Source organism: Bufo gargarizans, chromosome 2 (genome assembly GCF_014858855.1).
Source record: "Bufo gargarizans isolate SCDJY-AF-19 chromosome 2, ASM1485885v1, whole genome shotgun sequence".
NCBI lineage: Eukaryota > Metazoa > Chordata > Amphibia > Anura > Bufonidae > Bufo > Bufo gargarizans.
In genome coordinates, this window is record NC_058081.1 from 520,774,186 (window position 1) to 520,796,817 (window position 22,632).

At 48.5% G+C, this 22,632-nt stretch overlaps 1 protein-coding gene across 2 annotated transcripts in view; it reads left to right on the forward strand.

Annotated features, from left to right (window-relative positions):
* Positions 1-22,632, forward strand: part of KDM5A (lysine demethylase 5A) — a 68,080-nt gene that overhangs the window by 40,994 nt on the left and 4,454 nt on the right. Inside the window, exons 22-27 of one of the 2 annotated variants that reach the window (XM_044281393.1) lie at positions 9,676-9,828; positions 11,374-11,925; positions 12,382-12,525; positions 14,616-14,775; positions 17,525-17,745; positions 17,826-18,236. In XM_044281393.1, the coding sequence (XP_044137328.1) occupies positions 9,676-9,828; positions 11,374-11,925; positions 12,382-12,525; positions 14,616-14,775; positions 17,525-17,745; positions 17,826-18,236 (1,641 nt within the window). Of the gene's footprint in view, positions 1-9,675; positions 9,829-11,373; positions 11,926-12,381; positions 12,541-14,615; positions 14,776-17,524; positions 17,746-17,825; positions 18,237-22,632 lie in introns of both variants that reach the window. The other variant, XM_044281392.1, reaches the window with a different exon arrangement.

The window sequence follows — 22,632 nt, forward strand, 5'->3', positions numbered from 1 at the left end:
AGGGGGCGGGGAGAGGGCCATGTAAGACGCCGAGGCCGCTGCCCCCGTGACTTCAAGCCTGACTTGAAGCACGGGGCAGCAGCTGAATATAACATCGATTTCTGACTGAGCATACATGCTGCAAAACTAACAAAAAGTGCATCAGGAAACGACTATACAGCACTATAAGGTACTGTAAACAGCTTAATAGGCGATTTTTGGGTGACAGGTTCCCTTTAAGGACTTGGCCATTTTTTGCAAATCTGACCAGTGTCACTTTATGTGTGAATAACTTTAAAACACTTTGACTTATCCAGGCCATTCTGAGATAGTTTTTTTCGTCACATATTGTACTTCATGACACTGGTAAAATGAAGTAAAAAAACTAAAAAATTTGCATTAAAAAATACCTAATTTACCAAAAATTTTGAAAAATTGGCGAATTTCAGAGTTTCAGTTTCTCTACTTCTGTAATACATAGTAATACCCCCAAAAATTGTGATGACTTTACATTCCCCATATGTCTACTTCATGTTTGAATTATTTTGGGAATTATATGTTACAAGGCTTAGAAGTTTAGAAGCAAATCTTGAAATTTTTCAGAAATTTACAAAAACCCAATTTTTAGGGACCACTACAGGTCTGAAGTCACTTTGCGAGGCTTACATAATAGAAACCGGCCAAAAATGACCCCATCTACATCCCTCAAGGTATTCAAAACTGATTTTACAAACAATGTTAACCCTTTAGGTGTTGCACAAGAGTTATTGGCAAATGGGGTTGAAATTTGAGAATTTTATTTTTTGGCCTAATTTTCCATTTTAACCCATTTTTCCACTAACAAAGCAAGGGTTAACAGCCAAACAAGACTGTATCTTTATTGCCCTGACTCTGCCGTTTACAGAAACACCCCATATGTGGCCGTAAACTTCTGTACGGCCACACAGCGGGGCGTAGAGTGAAAGGTGCGCCGTATGGTTTTTGGAAACCAGATTTTGCTGGACTGGTTTTTTTGACACCATGTCCCATTTGAAGCCCCCCTGATGCACCCCTAGAGTAGAAACTCCATAAAAGTGACCCCATCTAAGAAACTACACCCCTCAAGGTATTCAAAACTGATTTTTACAAACTTTGTTAACCCTTTAGGTGTTGCACAAGATTTAATGGAAAATAGAGATACAATTTCAAAATTTCACTTTTTTGGCAGATTTTCCATTTTAATATTTTTTTTTTTTTTCCAGTTACAAAGCAAGGGTTAACAGCCAAACAAAACTCATTATTTATGGCCCTGATTCTGTAGTTTACAGAAACACCCCATATGTGGTCGTAAACCGCTGTATGGGCACACGGCAGGGCGCAGAAGGAAAGGAATGCCATACGGTTTTTGGAAGGCAGATTTTGCTGAACAGTTTTTTTTTGGACACCATGTCCCATTTGAAGCCCCCCCCTGATGCACCCTTAGAGTAGAAACTCCAAAAAAGTGACCCCATTTTAGAAACTACGGGATAGGGTGTCAGTTTTGTTGGTACTAGTTTAGGGTACATATGATTTTCGGTTGCTCCATATTACACTTTTAGTGTGGCAAGTTAACAAGAAATAGCTTTTTTGGCACTTTTTATTTTTTTTGTTTTGTTATTTTCAACATTCATCTGACAGGTTAGATCATGTGGTAATTTTATAGAGCAGGTTGTCACGGACGCTGCGATACCTAATATGTATACAATTATTATTTTTTTTTTTTATGTAAGTTTTATACAATGACTTCATTTTTAAAACCCCAAAAATGTTTTTGTGTCTCCATAGTCTAAGAGCCATAGTTTTTTCAGTTTTGGGGCGATTATCTTAAGTAGGGTCTCATTTTTTGCGGGATGAGATGACGGTTTGATTGGCACTATTTTTGGGTGCATATGACTTTTTGATTGCTTGCTATTACACTTTTTGTGACGTAATGACAAAAAATTGCTTTTTCTCGCCCAGTTTCCTTGGGGGACACAGAAGACCTTGGGTATAGCTCATCTCCATAGGAGGCGTGACACTAAGTGAAGACTGTTAAGCCCCTCCTCCACAGCTATACCCTCAGCCTGGAGAGAGACTGCCAGTTTTTGCTTAGTGTCCAAGGAGGCAAGACACTCCCTGCTCTGCAGGGCTCTTTTCTCCTTGTTTAAATTTTTGATTTTTACTTTTTTCTTTTCTTTTTGTTCCAGAACATCAGGGACAACAGAGGCGCACTAGACCTCTCTGTTTCTCCCGGGGTCGAGCTGCGCCAGTGCCGGTCACCCGCACTGCTGCCTCCCCCACAGAAGGCAAGGTGGATCAGGGCAGCCCAGCTCCCCTACATCCCGCCAGCACAAGGGTCGCCTGCACGCCAAGTCCCTCTTCCAGCGTCCTGCCACTACGGTGCCAGTAGCTGAAGGGGCGACCCTGCTGGAACGGACCGAGGGTGAAGACGGCTATGGTGAGAGATTGGCTTCTCCAGCCCTACTGTTGTTCCCCTCCTGGGCGACACTTCGCGGCCGCGATCCCGCTCTATCCGGGTCCCCAGCTCTTCCGGCCCGCGGGGTGGGCACCCGCGGCCGGTATGTGCCGCTCCGTAGGCCCGGCCGGTACTTTAAATACTGTGCCGCTAAAAATTTAGGCCCCGGCTTCACGGCCTGCTAGGCTGCAAAATTCAGGCCTCTGTTGGAGGGGGCTGGAACTTCTCCAGGCGCGAATCTTCCCTCCTGGAGGTTCCCCCGCCCCCAGAGGATCGCAGTGCCGCCCCCGAGGCCGGATCCCTGTTAACCCCTTGGGTACAGGCCGGCTTCCGATGGGCCTGTATGGCTGGCCCCCCCCTTTTTTTTCCTGCTTCTCAGAGAATCTGTGCCCCTGTAGGTGGCTCCCTTCTGCCTCAGTGAGGCTGTGTTAAAAAAAAAAAAAAAAAATTACATTATTTATTAATATGACTTGTGGGCTGCGCAGGACACTGCAGCCTCATCTCAGAGTGCTGCCTGTATACATGCCCCCCTTCCATAGGTGGCATGGTGTCGCGCTCCCCGGCTGCGGCGCTGCCAGGGTCATTTCCCCTTCTAGGCGGTTTTTTTTGCCCTCTCCGCGCTACGGCGCTGGTCAGTGCATGCGGCCCTTTCTGTAGGCAGCATTCGTCACCCTCTCCAGTTATGGTGCCTGCCATGTGCAGGACCCCCCTCCTGGGCGGGATACTGCACTCTCCCTAACTGCGGGTTGGCTTTGTGCATGATCGCCCTTTCATTGGCGGCCTACTGCAGTTTCTCCGGATACGGTGCTGGCCATGTGCACGACCCCCTTCCATAGGTGGAACACGGCACTCTCACTGGATTCGCTGCCAGCCATGTGCGTGACCCCCTTCCATAGGCGGAACGCTACACTCTCGCTGGATTCGTTGCCGATCATGTGCATGACCCCCTTCTTAGGCGGAATACTGCACTCTCACCGGATACGGTGCTGGCCATGTGCACGACCCCCTTCCTTAGGCGGAACGCTGCACTCTCTCTGGATTCGCTGCCTGCCATAGGCATGACTCCCTTCTGTGGACGGCATTCGGCACTCTCACTGGATTCACTGCCAGCCATGTGCATGACCACCTTCCATAGGCGGTATGATGCACTCTCATTGGATTCACTGCCGGCCTTGGGCATGCCTCCTTCCCTGGTGGCGGCATACATACACTCCCTCGGTCGGAGGTTGTTCTCTCGCCGTTACGTTGTTGGCCAGGTGCATGAACCCTATGCATGGCGGGGTGCTTGCACTCTCTCTGGATCCGCTGCCGGCCATATGCATGACCCCTCTTCCGTGGGCGGTGTACGCACTCTCACTGGATTCGCTGCCGGCCATGGGCATGCCTCCTTTAGGTGACATACACACGTTTTCACCGGCTGCTCGCACTCTCCCTGAATGCGATGCTGGCCATGTGCGTGATTTCCCCCCCCCCCCCCTTCCTGTTCTGGGCGGCATACTACAATCTCACTGGATACGTTGCTAGCCTTGAGCATGGCCTTCTAACATGGGTGGAACGCTTGTGCTCCCATTGGATGCGGTGCTGGCCTTGTGCGTGACCACCCCTCATTCCATGGGCGGAATTTTGCACGCTCACGAGATTCAAGGCTGTCCTTGTATGTGCTGTGCTGGACTTGCTCATGTTCCCCCTTCATTGGTGGAGTGGTTGCACTCTCACGAAATTTCGGTGTTGGGTGAATTGTTGCACACTCACTTAATGCTAGGATAGCCCTGTGCATGACCCCCTTTTCACTAGGTGGACCTCCTGCGTTCCTGCTGGATACTGTGTGGCCATGTGCGTGGCGCCCTTCTGGGCGAAGTAGGGTATGCCCTACTTCTCTGACGTAGGTACGACCTTGGGCATCACCCCCTTTTTGGGGCGGGCCTTTGCACTCTTGCTGACTGCAGTTTGCCAGGTACATGTCCCCCCCTTTCGGGGCGGTCAGTTTGCGTTCCATCACATACCATACTAGTCTTGTGCATAACTCCTTTTCAGTTGCACTTCCGTAGATACTGTGGGACTCTGTGGCTGGCCCTCTTCGCTGAGTGATATTTTTGCAGTGAGCGGACGTTCTTGTGCGTTGTTTGGGCCGTGTATGCCTTCTCGTCCCGTAGGTGGGTTGGCCTTCTCACTGCTTATGGGGCTACTCGTACGTATGCCTCCTTTCCTCCTGCGACATACTTTTTCTCTTGGGAGACGGTGTTTGCAGCAAGCCTTGCACTATTCTCTAAGGAGATCATTCTGTCCACCTGTGTGAGCCTAAGGTGTTGTCCAATAAGCAACAGATGAATACCTTATATTTAAGTAGACGGGCTCTGCTGCTCGCTACTGCACCGAGCTGGGTGGTACTCACTCATTTAGTTGGCCCTTCCGCCCAGGGAGTGTTCGTGGTTCCTAGATACGTACCTATTCGTCCTCCCGCGGCATTGTTTCCCTGCGCTAGTGGTCACATGGGCGAGAGTGCTGTCTGCAGCGCCCTTCGCATTTTATGTTGGCTCTGGCAGGACTACGGTCCCCTCGCCTAATACCTTTTCCTCCTCTTCGGGTGCAGTGTGGTATGATTCTTTCCGGTTGGCGCCCTCGGTGCTTCAGTCTGATCTGCTACCGGGTTCGGGCTGCTCTTCTTGGGAAGGTCACCCAACTTCTCTTGGGTGCTCGCCTACCCAAGTCCGGAGGACCTCCGCCTTGGGTTCTTCAGGGTATTCAAGGCGGTGAACCGGGCGTCTCAGTGTAGCGGTGTTCTGCTTTTGAGCTGTCCTATGGCTTCTCTGTTGCCCACTCTTATGCCGGCCTCTGTCTCGACTGCCTTTTCTCGCCGGTTCTGTTTGGCTCCCACTTGGTACAGATCACTCCGATGTGGCTTCTGTTCCGGCCACGCTTCAGAGGCTGTTCCTTCACTGCCCTTCCCTCTGGGGAGAGCATGGTTGTTCATGTGGATGGTACTGGTGTTCCCTTTGAGTCCCCCTTGTCCACACTGGCTGTACTAGCTGTGTACCTAGTTACGGGTCTACGGCGTTCTGTCCTCCCGCTGGGTGCAGCTTGCGTTTTTTTTTTTTTTTTTTCAATTCTAGGCAATGTTTCTGCTATGGACTTACCTTCTCGGTAACTTGGGAGGACTACCATTTGGTCATGATTGTCTTTAGATCTCCCACACCGGGACTGTAGTCCGTCTTCCTGTGGTGACTACATCGGCTTGGGCTTTAGCCTGTCTTGTCCTGGCATCTGGCGGTTGCTGGGCGGACCCTTCGGTTCCTGTCTGTTTGTCCTTCTGCTCCCCCACTCCGGGTGGATACGGGACAACTTTGCTCGGGGGCCGGCGGGACCAGTTCCACCGACCGTTCTACCCGTGTTACTGGTCTGCGCCTGATCATTGGGTTTTCACCCTCTTGCCCAGGCGACTCTAGTGGGCTTGCTAGTGTTCGCTCCTGGCCGTGTTTCGTCCAGGATCGGTTGTAGGACTTCGGTTTTTTACCTGGGGTTCTGTGGGAAGCTGGGCGTTCCCCCACTCTACCTTTCTCTCTCCATGGTTCTGTCTTTCTCCAGTCCGGCCTGGACCTGGGACTGGGACTCTGACGCTTGAAGTATCAGGTGTCAGCGCTGCCCTTCCTCTTTCAGCGTTCCCCGGCCCTCTGGGCCTGTCTGGACCTTCTTCCGTGGAGCGGCTCTTGGGTTCCTTTGTACTGCCCTCCGGTACCGCCCTGGTAACTACATACTGGGCTCTTGGCGCTCCAATCTTTCGCTTGGAGCCGTTACAGAGGTTCTCTCTACTCCTTCTGTCCTGTACGGTTGTGTTTCTGTAGCCATCGTGTCTGACGGGTGCCTGAGTGGCGGCCCTTCTTGTTCCGAGCCTTCTGTCTTTCCCCAGGACAGGGCTGTTCTCCATTCCGTCTCTTCCTTCCTTCTGAAGGTGGTGTTTGTCTTTCATTTCGTCGAGGCAGTCGTCCTCTCCTTCCCACCCCCGGGAACGGACACTTCACCGATTTGGACGTTGTTTGGGCCTTGCAGTTTTTACTTGGAGATCTCCGGCTCTTGTCTACGTTCGGCCTCTTGTGTTTCCAGGAGGTCCGCGCAAAGGGTTGACGGCATCCAGGGTGGCTTTCCTCCACTTTCTCAGAGTGGCTATTGCTGTGGTTGCCGCGCCAAGGGCAGGGTTCTGCTTTTGGTGTCACCGTTCATTTCACCAGAGCTGTCGGTTCCTCCTGGGTCAGAGGCATTAGGCTTCGGCCATGCATTTGTGCAAGGCGGTCACTGTCTTCCTTGCACACCTTACCAAGTTCTACAGGGTGCATACTCGGGCTTCAGTGTATGCTGCCTTGGGCCCCCTGGTCTGCAGGCGGCGGTTTCTTGATGCCTTCGGGTGCTTCGCCTTGGTGCTGTGGTCCCTCCCCTCTTGGACTGCTATTGAACGTCCCAAGGTCTTCTGTGTCCCCCAAGGAAACTGGGCGAGAAAACGAGATTTTTGTATAACTTACCAGTAAAATCTCTTTCTCGCTCTTTCCTTGGGGGACACAGCACCCACCCATTCTTGTTTTTTCTTTACACGGTTTCCGAGTTTGTTTTACCCGTTGGGTAGTTGGCTTGTTGGTTCCACTTTTGGACTTTGCCTTTTCTCACTACTTGGACACGCAACTGGCAGTCTCTCTCTCCAGGCTGAGGGTATAGCTGTGGAGGAGGGGCTTAACAGTCTTCACTTAGTGTCACGCCTCCTATGGAGATGAGCTATACCCAAGGTCTTCTGTGTCCCCCAAGGAAAGAGCGAGAAAGAGATTTTACTGGTAAGTTATACAAAAATCTCGTTTTTACACCGTTTTTATTTTTTTACGGTGGTCATCTAAGGGGCTTAGGTCATGTGATATTTTTATAGAGCCGGTCGATAAGGACGCGGCGATACCCAATATGCATACTTTATTTTTATTTATGTAAGTTTTACACAATGATTTCATTTTTTAAACCAAAAAAAAATCATGTTTTAGTGTTTCCATAGTCTAAGAGCCATAGTTTTTTCAGATTTTCGGCGATTATCTTGGGTAGGGTATGATTTTTGTGGGATGAGATGACGGTTTGATTGGTACTATTTTGGTGTACATGCGACTTTTTTGATCACTTTTATTATCTTTTTTGGGAAGTAAGGTGGGCAAAATTTCAATTTTCTCATAGTTTTTATTTTTTTATTTTTATGGCATTCACCGTGCGGGGAAAGTAACATGACCGTTTTATAGATCAGGTCGTTACGGACGCGGCGATACCTAATATGTGTAGTGTATTTTATTTTTTAAATTTTTATTCTGTGATAAATGTTTTTTTTTTTCTTAAAGGGGTTGTCCAGGTTCAGAGCTGAACCTGGACATCCCTCCATTTTCACCCCGGCAGCCCCCCTGACATGAGCATCGGAGCAGTTCATGCTCCGATGCTCTCCTTTGCCCTGCGCTAAATCGCGCAGGGCAAAGGCATTTTTCTGAGTTCCGGTGACATACCGGGCTCTCTATGGGGCTGACAGGCAGCCCGGTGACGTCACCGGCACTGATGGGCGGGATTTGGCTCTGCCCTAGCCAGTAAAACAGCTAGGGCAGAGCTAAAGCCCGCCCCTCAGAGCCGGTGACGTCACCGAACACACTGCTGGGCGGAAGTTACCGCCCGGCAGTGTGTTATTGAAAACACAAGAGCCGGTGCCCGGCGCGATCTAGCGCAGGGCACGGGAGCGCATCGGAGCATGAGATGCTCCGATGCCAGGCTCAGGAGGGCTGCCGGGGTGAAAATAAGGGTATGTCCGGGTTCAGCTCTGAACCCGGACAACCCCTTTAACTTTTTTCACATTTATTTTACATTTTTTTGGACCCAGACCCACTTGGTTCTTGAAGATCCAGTGGGTCTGTATAATACAGTACAGAACCCTATATAGGGTTCTGTACTGTATTTTACTTACACTGAACAGATCTATGCTTTTAGCATAGATCTATTCAGCACCATGGACAGCAGGACGCCTGAGAAGGCGTCCTGTTGCCATGGGAACCTTCCCCGCCTGCCACAACTTCGCAGACGGGAAAGGGTGAGCACGGGGCTGCGGGGGGCTGTCTGGGGGCTCTCTCCCTCTCCATCGGGGGGCTGCAAAGACACAGCAGCCCCCCGATGGGAGAGGGAGGGAGCTCCCTGACCGATGACAGTTAACCTTTTCCATACAGCGGTCCATACGGACCGCGGTATGGAAAGGGTTAAACGGCTGACATCTGCACAGATGTCAGCCGTTTATACCAGGGTGTCAGCAAATGTGCTGGCACCCTGGTATACCCACTAGACGCCAACGAATTTTCAAGGGGAGGCGGGTGGGGGATCGCGATCTCGCCTGCCGCACCTCCCGCAACGCCCCCACCGCCTGCGACACCCCCCCCCCCCCGCACCACCCGCCGGCATAAAATCGTGCAGGGGGGTTCAAAATCTTTATTTTAGGCACTCTAAAGTTTCTGATCCCTGCGGGGATCAGAAACTGCAAAAAGCGCAGCAAACCGCAGGTTTTGTGACAGGCGTTGTGACAGGATGCCGGCTGAATGATTTCAGCCGGCATCCTGTTCAGATTAACCCCCACGGCGCCGGAATCTCTATTTAAACTTAAGGGGTTAAAGGGATTCTTTCTCCAGGATTATGCCTATAGAGGCGTTCATATGTGCAGTTCAGTCTCTTTCAGCATGTTTTAAATATACTTGTGTTAATTATTTATATGCTAATTACCTTTTATGATTAGCCCAAGGGGCTGTCCCTCTTGCTGTTGGCGCCCAGCCACGCCCCTTCTCCTGGAGCCCAGCACCACCCCACATGCAAAAATGCCCTCCTTCGAGCACGGTCTTCTTTCCCAATAGTAGACGTCAGTACTGGAAGGAGGGCATTTTTGGATGTGAGGCGGTGCTGGGCTCCAGGGAGAAGGGGCACGCCAGGACTCCAACGGCCGTAGGGATAGCCCCTTGGTCTCCTTAGGAAGGTAATTAGCGTATGAATAGATTTTTTTATTTTAAATATATCAATCATTGATGGCAGTAACAAAAGTATATTTAAAACCTGCTGAAAGAAACCTAATTGCACATATGAACGCCTCTATAGGCATAATCCTGGTGACAGAATCCTTTGAAAATGTAAACATTCTTGTTAGATCACATTTTAACACAGAATTAATGATATTCTCTTGGCTTTCTTAGGTGCTCAGCCCCCGTAGCGACATTGGAGTTTATGGAAGTGGTCGTAATAAGAGGAAGAAAGTCAAAGAGCTGATAGAAGAGAAAGACTTGGATCTGGATTCTATGAGTGAACTAGAAGAGTCTCATGAGGAACCACGAGACACTGCCTCTGTGGTAATGAAGTCTAGAAACATAATAGCCCATGTAAATGTTTTATATATGGGGCACAGTTATTGTTTTTAGACCGGAGATATTAGTGGCTGGGACAATTAATTTAGTCTTATGGTGTTTTACTTCAATGTTGTAAGGACATGGAGGCATGAACAACTGGATCATTTTAAAGAAATCTGCTATTATTTCGGTGGATTTTATAGATTAGCAAAATTTAGCTGACATTGATACATCCACATCAGAGACCATCTATGAAATTTATAATAGGATAGGAGACCTTTTTGGGGTGAATTCACATACGCAGGTAAAATCTGCCACTGATTAAGCCTCCATGCACACGACCATATGTGTTTTGCTGTCCGCAAAACATGGAAATCGTCCGCGTGCATGCCGCCATTTTTTCCCCTTCTATAGAAATATCAGATCCTCGTCCACAAAATCGACAAGAATTAGGTCATGGTCTATCTTTTTTGTGGGCTGGCAGAACGGACGTACAGATTTGCAAAAATACAGTTGTGTGCATTAGGCCTAAGGCATGTGGATGAGATCTTACAAATTCCACCCACATGCTGCATACATTTATCACACAGAAAGGCAAACATATTCCTTATCTTGCGGATCTGAACACTTTCAGTGTAGCAGGGGTGAAATACATGGTAGTTTTGTACATAACCTGCATGTAACGTTGGCTTAGTGGCACAAATGTCTTGCTGCATTTGGACTTGCCCTTCCAGAGGACCTATTGGATTTCCCAACATGTTTGTTTTAGGGTCCATTCACACGTCCACAATTTTGCAGAACGGGTGCGGACCCATTAATTCTCTATGGGGACGGAATGGATGCGGACAGCACACAGTGTGCTGTCCGCATTTGCGGAGCGCGGCCCCGATCTTCGGGTCCGCAGCTCCGCAAAAGATAGAACATGTCCCATTCTTGTCCGCAGCTGCGAAGAAGAAGAATAGGCATTTCTATATAGGGGTGCCGGGCGGGTGTGTTGCGGATCTGCAATTTGCGGGTCCACAACACACCATGGACGTGTGAATGGAGCTTTAGCAAAGACATGTTTTCCAGATAAAATAATAATTCTATGTGTTACCAGTTTGGAGTGGGTCTCTACACAATCAGACAGTGTCCAATCAATGCTGACTGCATAGGAACTCGCACAGTTTGACAGTGGGAAATGCTAACACTCAGTTGTCACTTTATTCCCGAATTTATGGGAGGAATAACAAAGGAATGGCGCTTTGCAGGGTTCTAAGAAAAGATGCCCCAGAGTGACTATTTTGTTCAACATACAAGTCAGTAGAGCTGATTGATGCTCTTTATAAGGAGGAATGTGCATTCATTGACTACTGCAAGGGTTGGGACCTAGTCTTCATGTGTGATTGCCAGGAACTTGATCTACCATGAGCAGCAGCATTACAATCGATGGTTGATCTGTGATATATGTAACATGGGCTTCAAAAGAAGGCGATTGAATGCTGAGATTTATTATAAATTACTTATGTAGGAAGGATCCTTCATTATAACTCTTGTCTTCCAAAACAGGTTGCATTATTTAAGGATTTGGAGCACAAGGAGGTAGATTGTATGCGTTCGTTGCGGGCTGCTAATCTGGCCAAGATGGCAATGGTGGATCGTATTGAGGAAGTTCGGTTCTGCATCTGCCGAAAAGCTGCCAGCGGCTTTATGTTACAGTGTGAGCTGTGCAAGGACTGGTTCCACAGCACATGTGTGCCTCTGCCCAAAACCAGTACCCAGAAAAAAGGCACTAGTTTGCAATCAAAGGACGTCAAGTTTCTGTGTACGCAGTGCATGCGTTCTCGGCGGCCAAGGTTAGAGACTATTCTCTCACTGCTGGTGTCACTACAGAAACTACCAGTGAGGCTGCCTGAGGGGGAAGCATTACAGTGCTTGACAGAACGTGCCATGAGCTGGCAGGACCGGGCACGGCAATCACTGGCCACAGAAGAACTCTCTTGTGCCCTAGCCAAGCTTTCTGTATTGAGCCAGCGTATGGTGGAGCAAGCTGCAAGGGAAAAGACTGAAAAGATCATTAGTGCGGAGCTACAGAAAGCTGCAGCTAACCCTGATCTGCAGGTGAGCACCATAAAAGGGGACATCTGAGTGAAGTTTAAAAAAATAAAAATAAAGTTATACTCTCATTTCTGAACCCTCATTACTTCCAACTCTGCGGCTCCAATGTTCCCTGCTGCTGCAGCCATGACATCATGTTTCTGACAACGGCGATGACGTGCCTGTATACCACATGTGACTGCTGCAGCCATTTACTGGCTACAGTGGTATACAGCACAAGAGGCGGTATTCCTGGCTGAGGCAGTCACTTATATGGGCAGGTCACCACTGCTGTCATGAAAAAGTCTGGCAGGGAAGGGGGTTGGGCTGGTGAGTATAGTGTTGTGTTTTTTTTTGTTTTGTTTTTTTATAATTATTTTAATGCCTCACTGTCTTCTTGAGTGGTGTTATTTTCGGAGTGTACCCAATTAGATCTCATTAGTTTCTCTAAAATGCGTCCCCCCCACTTTCATCTTGTAGGGTCACCTGCCCATATTCCAGCAAGGTTCCTTTAGTCGAGGAATGTCCAGCGTGGCTTCTTCTCCACAACCACCTTTAGACTACGATGATGAGGAGACTGACTCTGACGAGGATATCAGAGAGACATACGGTTATGATGTAAAGGTAGTAAGCAACATGGTAAACACGTTAAAGAAAATATCTCTTTTCCTTCTAATGTCTGTGAATATTTTGAACACTGAGCAGTGGTAATATATGTTGGGTAACTTGGCCTACTTTGGTGTGATCTTAAAGGGATTCTGTCAGCTTGGTTTAGCCTATAGAGCTGTGTACATGCGCTGCTAGATCACCTCTAGCACGTCTACAATATACATTTCCCATAGCTCTGAGTGCTTTTATTCAGTAAAAATTGTTTTGAGATATGCAAATAAGGCTAGTAAGGAGCCCAAGGGGACCGTTTCAGGAGCCCAGCACCGGCCCACGCATCTTCTGAATCCTTACTAGCCTCATTTGCAATCCTTACTAGCACTCAGAGCTATGGGGAATGTATATTGTGGATGTGCTAGTGGTGATCTAGCAGTGCATGTACACAGCTCTATAGGCTAAACCTAGCTGACAGAATCCCTTTAACTTTTTATCTTAGTATGTACTCCAGTCACTTTCAGAGCTGCATTCAGAATTCTCTTTGGCTGCTGCTTAATTCTGACCTCACTTTTGCTGATTAAGGCCTCATTCACACAGTCAGTGTTTGGTCAGTGATTTCCATCAGTGATTTTGAGCCAAAACCAGGTGCGGCTCTAAACACAGAACAGGTGCAGATCTTTCCTTTATACCTTATCTCTGTGGAGGCTCCAATCCAGGTTTTGGCTCACAATCACTGATGGAAATCACTGACTGAACACTGACGTGTGAATGAGGCTTAAAGATGAGATCACTTTGGTTAGAGATCCAGCCTCTGGAACCACTACCTATCCTGGGAAAGCAGAGCCACAGCACTGGTGTAGTGCTCTGCCCTCTTCTATATGTTGTGTTTTTTTTTTCTTTCTATAAAGCAGCACCTCTGCCATCTGGCTGTGCAGGGATCTGCAGCCAGTCCCATTCAATTGAATGGTGCTGTGCTGCAGTTCCCTGCATAGTAGTTAACCAGGGCACAGCTATAGAGGGAAAAACTGTGACTACTAGTCCCAGGTTTCTCGTGATCCAACTGGAAGTTGGACCCCCACCAATTTAAATTGTATAGCCTAGTAATATGCCATAATTTTTTAAGATCAGAATACCTTTTTAAGGCTAGAGCTGCACTGACTTATGGATTTCTGGTCACTGACCTCATTTGACACAACCTTAAAGGGAATCTGTCAGCAGATATTTGAGCCACCAAACTGCTGGAAGTGATACACATGCCATTTGAATGTATTTACATTGCCAATCGTAGTGCACTGAAAAAAGGGAAAATAGTTTTATTACCTCATAGACCACATGCTAATTACGAGGAAAGTTTCCACTGGGCATTCCGGAAACCCTTAGGGTTGTGCTAGAATAGGTCTGGGGGGCGGTTGGTAACCCCCCTCACTTGGCTGCACCTGTAAAGCTTAATTACCTGCTTCTCAGCGCTGGCTCCCCGATACTTCTTTTGCCGGCCCTGGATGCTCCACTGGGCTGTAAGCGTCCGGTTTGACATTGCTTGCAGTCAGTCACTGGCTGCATCGGTGACCGGCTTCCCTTACATCATGACAAATGGTGACATGATGCAAGGGAATCCGGTTACCACCCTTGCCAGTGATTGGCTGCAGCTATGTCAAACCAGATGTTTACAGCACAGGAGCCTGGCCGAACATTGCAGGCGCCAGTGCCGAGAAGCTTCCCTTTATAGGTCCAGCCAAGTGCCCCTCATTTGCCAACCCCGTCTTCATTCTTGCACAACCCCTTTTAAGGGTGTGAAACAGCAGGCATACTGTAGGTATGGCACCTGCTCAGCATCCACTGTACATGTACAGCAGATGTCAGGAAGGGGTTAAAATATACTTGGTGTGCTCCCAGGTACTGAACAGGCATATATTTATGGATTATACAATGAGTGGCCCAGATTTCAGGTGGGGTGCCACCATATTTTATTTCCTACCCCTTATGCTACAACAAGCAGCCGCTTCCAACTTGTCTGGATGTAAAGTATTATTAGGAATTTGGGGAATGTCACTAATGTGAGGGATGTTACATGTTGGTTTATCACAGTTATAATCTTCCCTCCTATTTTCCAGGACACTGGTAGTGTGAAGTCCTCCAGCAGCTTAGAACCCAACCTATTCTGTGACGAGGAGATACCCATCAAGTCGGAAGAAGTTGTCAGTCACATGTGGACCACTCCATCCTTCTGTACAGAGCATGCATACTCCTCCGCCTCCAAGAGCTGTGTGCAAAGTAAGAATGGAACACAAAATTGTACTTTGGGTTAACCTATGGCAGGGATGCTCAACCTGCCCCCCCCAGCTGTTGTGAAACTACAATTTCCACCATGCCCTTCTGTAGGTTGATAGCTGTAGGCTGTCAGGGCATGCTTGGAGTTGTAGTTTTGCAACAGCTGGAGGGTTGCCGGTTGGGCATCCCTGACCTATGATATTTTCTACAATTCAGAACAAAAGTGGTCCCCATATTCAGGGACTCTTCTTGCTGTCAATAAATGAAAACCTTGTTTACATGCCCAAGATTGAAAACCTTGTTGAGCTAGTCCTGCTCACGCTGCAGAGTGTTTGTTATATTGTGTTATTGTAGGTAAGAGTTCTCCATCTGGAGTCCAGCACAGAGCAGAGATTTGTGCCACCAATGTGTTATGCTCAAAGTAGCTTGCTTGCACTGATTGAGACCAAATGGGGCAGGGTCAACACAAGTATTCAGCCTCTGAATGTAAACAAGAATTACCTTTTCTGGCAGCAAGCAGAGTTCTTGTAAATGTTAGCAAGTGAAACGCAACTGAAGACATTTAAAGGAGTTCTCCAGGCCTATACCAGAAAAGCCTCTTTCAGCTAACCTCTGGAGAGACACTTTGTGAAATACTTACCCTTTCATCGTTCTGCTGATCCTGCTATCCCAGCTGTGATCATGTGAGCCCCTGACTGGCTGCAGTCTCTTCCTCTGACATTGCCACTGTAGGTGCTCCTCTTTCTTCCTGTTCAGCTACATCTACATTAGGCAGCTGAACAGAAAGAAATAGGAGAACATCTGGTAGCAGTTATCAGAGGAAGAGCCTACAGCCAGTCCGGCATTCATGTGGTCCCGGCCAGGATAGCAGAATGTGTGGAGCAGAGGAAGAGCAAGTACTGCTCAAAGTGTCTTCTCTCCACAGGTTAGCTGAAAGAGGCTTTTTAGGTACAGGCCTGGAGACCCCCTTTAAGAAAACTGCTGTAGGGTAGAAGCGGAGTAGTTGTCCAAGGAAATCAGAGTTGCAGTATGTTTCATTATATTGCTTAAAGGGATTTTATGGGATTAATGTGGTTCTTAATAGATATGTTCATGTAGTTTCTTACCTCGTGTACATCTTCCCCATGCTTTTTTTTTTCAATCTGGACTCTTCTGACATGTTTTCACAATGTAAACAAATTCTTGTCCTTTGTCTACATCCTGTATGTAGCACTTCCCGTTGCTGTATCCAACCAAACCCATGATGCACTTGTCCTTTCTCTGCCACAGGTGCAGCACAACCCTAAAAACACCCAGCTACTTTATAGCTCTAGTTAGACACTCCCCTAACACCTAACACTACTCCTGTTGCTGCCTTGACACACACATGGACATAACATCACAGGAAATAAGGAAAAGCTGCATGCAGGTCTGGCGTCGGCACCTGGCAAACCCTAGGGCTACTTAGGTCTATGCAGAAGAGTTAGGTCCCAGCTTAGGAGAAGTCAGTGCTATGAACGTGAAGGGGGTATCCCCAAGCACTGTGCTTAGGGACACCCAGTGTATTCAATGTTTCTGCCGGGATTTGAACTCACAACCTTTTACATTAGAAGCAAGAACCTTAACCACTGAGCTATAAAGCTCAATGACAAACTGTGCCTGAAAAACTTCATAGTAGTTTCTCATGTAATAGGTATTCATATACAGCAGAAGTGGCTCTATATATATATATATATATATATATATATATATATATATATATATATATATATATATATATATATATATATATATATATATATCTATCTCTATCTATATATATATATCACAAAATACATGTGTAATTACAAAAAAAGTCAAAAATAAATAAATAAAATAATATATATATATATATATATATATATATATATAATTTATATAAAATCATACTTCTGATATATATGAATGTACAATATGTGGTAACTACTACTGAGGTTTCTAGCCATGATATATTTACATATATTATAATCTATTATGGCTAAAAACCTAAATATATATGTATTTTAAATTAAATTTAGCCTCTATTTCTGAAATGTTTCTGCTGGGATTTGAACTAAAAAAGTAGTGCTGTACAGCAGAAGTATCATATATATATATATATATATATATATATATATATATATATATATTTAGTAACTGCAGGATTATATATATATATATATATATATATATATATATATATATATATATTATTCATCCTTCTGATGTATATGAATATACAGCAGGTTTTTAGTAACTGCAGGTTATCATGAAGCTCTATAGCTAGCTCAGTGGTTAAGGTTCTTGACTTTAATGTAGATGGTTGTGAGTTCAAATCCCAGCAGAATCATTTCAAAAATAGAGGCTAAATAAAACTTAAATACACATGCCAACCTTTTTAATTTGTGTAACCAGTACTTTTTGTTGGCAAAGGTGGCAACCCTAGCAGAAACCCCGCTCCCCTATAAAAAAAAAAAAAAAAAATGCCACAAAGGGGCCCACTAAGATTTATCGCCCAAGGGCCCACATGAACCTGGTGCCAGCCCTGGCTGTATGGACATTGTCATGTGACCACAGCCCAGAACGGAAGATAGAAGCAATAAAGGTAAAAGAAATGCATTACAAAATTACAACTTCAGAAATGAAAGTATGTTCATGTAGACCGGAAAACCCCTTTAAGTTTATTGTAAATGGAAATAAGACTACTTTTTAGTTGTACTTGAATATTAGGTTTTTGTTTTTTTATTTCTTAAAGCGTCAGGAACTCCCCGAAAGCAACCACGGAAGACCCCTTTGGTGCCTCGTAGCCTGGAGCCTCCTGTTCTAGAGTTATCACCAGGAGCAAAGTGTCAGCTAGAAGAGCTCATGATGTTAGGGGATCTGCTGGAGGTTTCTCTGGATGAAACGCAACATATCTGGCGGATATTGCAGGCAACACATCCACCGTCGGAAGAGAGGTTCCTGCATGTTATGGAGGTAAGGATGCTCACTGTCGGGCCTTCAATACTAAGCCTGTTATTGACTTTCAGTTGAAACTCTTCATGTTGTTTCGTCAGGATGACAGCCTGGATGAGAAGCCAGTGAAAGTGAAAAGTAGGGATTCTTCAGAGAAGAAGCGCAAGAGGAAGTTGGAGCGAGCGGAGCAGTTCTTAGCTGAGGGAAAACAAAGATCCAAGGAGCTAAAAAAACTGGACAAGACCAAAAAGAAGAAGCTCAAGCTGGGACATGACAAGGCCAAGGAGCTTAGTAAACTGGCGAAAAGGCTGGCCAAGGAGGAGGAGCGCAAGAGAAAGAAAGAGAAAGCAGTCGCTGCCAAGGTTGAGCTTAACAAAGAGATCACTGAAAAGAAGCGAGAGAAGAAGGTGCTGGATATCCCATCCAAGTATGACTGGTCAGGAGCAGAAGATTCTGATGACGAGAACGCTATATGTGCAGCTCAGAATTGCCAGCGCCCTTGCAAGGACAAGGTGAGGGAGGTGTGCAGGGTAGACATTTGCTGTATCCTGTCAGTATAACTTAGCAAGTTTTTCATTATTGTGTATGGAAAGGTCTTGCTGCTTTCTTATAGACTTTAGGGGACATTTGTTGTCTCTTGTACACCAGAAAAATGGAGTAAAAAGTTTGGTGCAAGCCCCGCTTTCCAAGGAAGTGAGTGGTGCGGGGCCAGGCATGGACAGCTCAGCACATTTATCATATCTATGCCAGGAAATTGATGTAGTTTATACCTGAAATCTGGTGTAGATTTGTATTCCAGTGCATGGATCTACACAGATGGAACTCTTCACAATAGTGCCACATCTGATTCTTGTAAGAAATGTCCCATTTTGTGCTTTAATGGGCATCTGTCAACAGATTTGTATTTGTGAAACTGGCTGACCCGTTGCATTTGCGCTCTGCTTTCTCTGCAACTGCCGCGTCCTCTACTCTTTGATTGACAGGGAAGCAGCTGTTGTTCCTAGAGGTTCATTTGCATATATTAAAACTTAATTTTCTCGCCCAGTTTCCTTGGGGGACACAGAAGACCTTGGGTATAGCTCATCTCCATAGGAGGCGTGACACTAAGTGAAAACTGTTAAGCCCCTCCTCCACAGCTATACCCTCAGCCTGGAGAGAGAGACTGCCAGTTTTTTGCTTAGTGTCCAAGGAGGCAAGACACTCCCTGCTCTGCAGGGCTCTTTTCTCCTTTGTTGTTTTTAGAATTTTTGATTTTTACTTTTTCTTTTCTTTTTGTTCCAGAATACGGGACAACAGAGTCGCACTAGACCTCTCTGTTTCTCCCGGGGTTGAGCTGCGCCAGTGCCGGTCATCCGCACTGCTGCCTCCCCCACAGAAGGCAAGGTGGACCAGGGCAGCCCAGCTCCCCTGCATCCCGCCAGCGCAAGGGTCGCCCGCACGCCAAGCCCCTCTTCCAGCGTCCTGCCACTACGGTGCCAGTAGCTGAAGGGGCGACCCTGCTGGAACGGACCGAGGGCGAAGACATCTGTGGTGAGAGAGTGGCTTCTCCAGCCCTACGTCCCCTCCCTCCCCGGTCTCCTGCGTGACTGGCCCCCCATACTGGTAGCCTATCCGAGAGCGGAGAGGTGCAAGGTTTAGGCATTACCCATTGCTTTACCTAAGACAGTTTTAATATGTTTGTCTCTTATAGCAGAGTGGCTATAGGGTGGCCCTGCTGGACCTAGGGTGGTCCCTGGGGTGCCGCAAGGCGGCAATCTGCTCCCTCTCTCTCCCGCCATAGATCATACCGAAGAGGGGGCGCTTACCGGTGCGCTGCTCAGGACCTGCTGCCGCTCCTGACGGCATGGGTAATCCTGGGCGCAGCCAAAATTTAGTCCAGGCTTCGCGGCCTGCTGGCCCGCACCATCCGGTGCTCTTTCCTCGGGCCCCTGACTTTTCCGGGCCGCGGGGTGAGCACCCGCGGTCTGCATTGCATGTGCGCACTATGCTATAACTGGGCCGGCCGACCATCCGTCCGGTTGGCCGGACGCCGCAACTTTGGGCCCAGACATCGCGGCCTACTGGGCCGCACCTCACGCTCCTCTCGGGTCCCTGATTCTCCCGGCTGCCGGGTGGGCTCCCGCAGCCGGCATTGGATAGTGCTGTGTTCCAACGGGTCCCGGCCGGCCGTCGGTGCATTCTCTCATCCATGGCGGCGCGGCCGGCCGGGGCGCTGCATAGTTTGTTTAGCGGCCTGCTGCGCACTTCCGGCGCTCGGGTTGGGCACCCGCGACCGGTACGGGTGCTCCCGCGGCCGGCTTAGGCCCGGCCGATACTTTAAATACTTGCGGCCCCGGTCAGCCGGGCGACGCAAAAATTTAGGCCCCGGCTTCACGGCCTGCTAGGCCGCAACATTCTGGCCTCTGGGGGGGGGGGGCGGGAACTCTCCAGGCGCGGATTCTTCCCGCCTGGAGGTTCCCCCACCCCCAGGGGTTCGCTGCGCCGCCCCCAGGCCAGATGCCGGTTAACCCTTGGGGTACTGGCCGGCTCCTGAGGGCCTGTACGACCTGTGCCCCTGTATGGTGGCCCCCTTTCTGCCTCAGGGAGGCTGTAATATTAATAAATAAATAATAATGATAATAAAAATAATAATAATAATAAAAAAAAATAAAAAAAATAAAAAAAAAAAAAAAAAAAAATACTATTATTTTGTTTTAAATAACTGGACTTGTGGGCTGCGCAGGATGCGGGAGCCTCATCATTCAGTACTGCTGTCTGTATGCATGCCCCCCTCTCTTAGGCGGTGTGTCGTGTTCCCCGGCCGCGGCGCCTCCCAGGCGGTTTTTTCTTGCCCTCGCCCGGGATTCGGCGCTGGCCAAGTGCATGCAGATTTTTTTCTGACCAGACTTCGTCACCCACTCCAGTTCTGGTGGCTGCAGGTGCATGACCCTCCTTCCTAGGCGGCATACTGCACTCTCCCTGGCTGCGGCCTGGCCTCATGCATGATCCCCCTTTTCTAGGCGGACTGCTGCACTCTCGCCGGATGCTGTGTTGGCCATATGCACGACCCCCTTCCACAGGCGGGACGCTGCACTCACTGGATTCGCTGCCGGCTTGTGCATGAACCCTTCCATAAGTGGAATATTGCACTCTTACCGGATACGGTGCTGGCCATGTGCATGAACCCCTTCCATGAGAGGTCTACTGCACTCTTCCCGGATAAGGAGGTGTACTGCACTTTCCCCGGTTACGGTGCCGGCCTTGTGCACGTTCCCCTTCCATGGGCGGAACACTGGATTCGCTGCCGGCCATGTGCATGAAACCTTCCATAGGCGGAATACTGCACTTTCACCGGATACGGTGCCGGCCGTGTGCGTGAACCCCTTTCATGGGTACACTGCACTCTCACTGGATCCGTTGCAGGCCATCTGCATGACCACCCCCCCTTCCGTAGGTGGTGTGCCGCACTCTCACTGGATTCGCTGCCGGCCATGGACATGTCTCCTTTCCTCAGGCGACATACGTGCACTCTCATCCATGGCGGCGCTCACTGGATGCGTGGCTGGCCATGTGCATGACCCCCTTTTCTGGGCGGAATACTGCACTCACTGGATGCGTTGCCGGTCAGGAGCCTGCCCTCTAACTTGGGTGGAATGCTGGCACTTCCATTGGATACGGTGCTGGTCTTGTGCTTAACCCCCCATTATTCCATGGGCGGCATTTTGCACGCTCACACGATCCACGGCTGTCCTTGTTTATGCTGTGCTGGACTGGTACACGTCCCCCGTCATTGGAGGAGTGGTGCACTCTCACGACATTCGGTGTTGGGTGGATTTTTTTGCACAATCACTTAATGATAGAATAACCTGTGCATGCCCCCTTTCACTAAAGTGGACCTTCCTGCGTTCTGCTGGATATGTGCGGCCATGGGCATGGCCCCCTTCTGGGCGGAGTATGGTATGTCCTACCTTTCCGGAGTAGGTTCTGGCCTTGGCATCCCCCCTTTTTTTGGGCAGGCCTCTGCAGTGGTTGCCAGGTACATTTTCCCCCTTTTCTGGGCGGACTGTTTGCGTTCCATCGCATGCCGTGCTAGTCTTGTGCATGACTACCTTTCGGGTTGCACTTTGCACTTCCATTGCTACGGTTGGACTCTGGCTGATTCTTCGCTGAGTGACTATTTTTGCAGTGGGCGGACTTTCTTGTGCGCTCTATCCGTTGTTTGGGCCGTGTATGCCTTCTCCTCCCATTGGTGGGTGGCCTTCTCACTGCTTACGGGGCTGCTCGTCCGTATGCCCCCCTTTATCCTGAGATGTACTTTTTTCTCTTGGGATATGGTGCTTCCAGCAAGCCTTGCACTATTCTCTAAAGAGCTCATTCGGTCCAACTGTGTGGGCCTGAGGTGGTGTCCAACAAACAGCAGATGAATGCCCAATGTATTCAAGGTACCTACCTTTTTTATCAGTAGACGGGCTCTACTTGTTCGCTACTGCACCTGGCTGGGTGGTACTCATTCCTTTCGTGGCCCTTCCGCCCGGGGTGTGTTCGTGGTCCCTAGATGCGTACCCATTCGTTCTCCCGCGGCATTGTTCCCCTGCGCTAGTGGTCACATGCTCGAGAGTGCTGTTGTCTGCAGCGCCTCTCGAATTCTTCGTTGGCTCGTACAGGACTGCGATTCCCTTGCCTGCTGCAATTTCCTCCTCTTCGGATGCAGTGTAATATGAGTCCTTCGTCTTGGCGCCTCTGCGCTTCTGTCTGATCTGCTGCCAGGTTCGGGCTGCTATTCTCTGGAAGGTCACCCAACTTCTCTTGGGTGCTCGATTACCCAGGTCCGGAGGACCTCCGCCTTGGGTTCGCCAAGGTATTCGCCTTCTGCGAGGCGGTGGACCGGGCGTCTCTCAGTGTAGCGGGTTCTGCTTTTCAGCTGGCCTA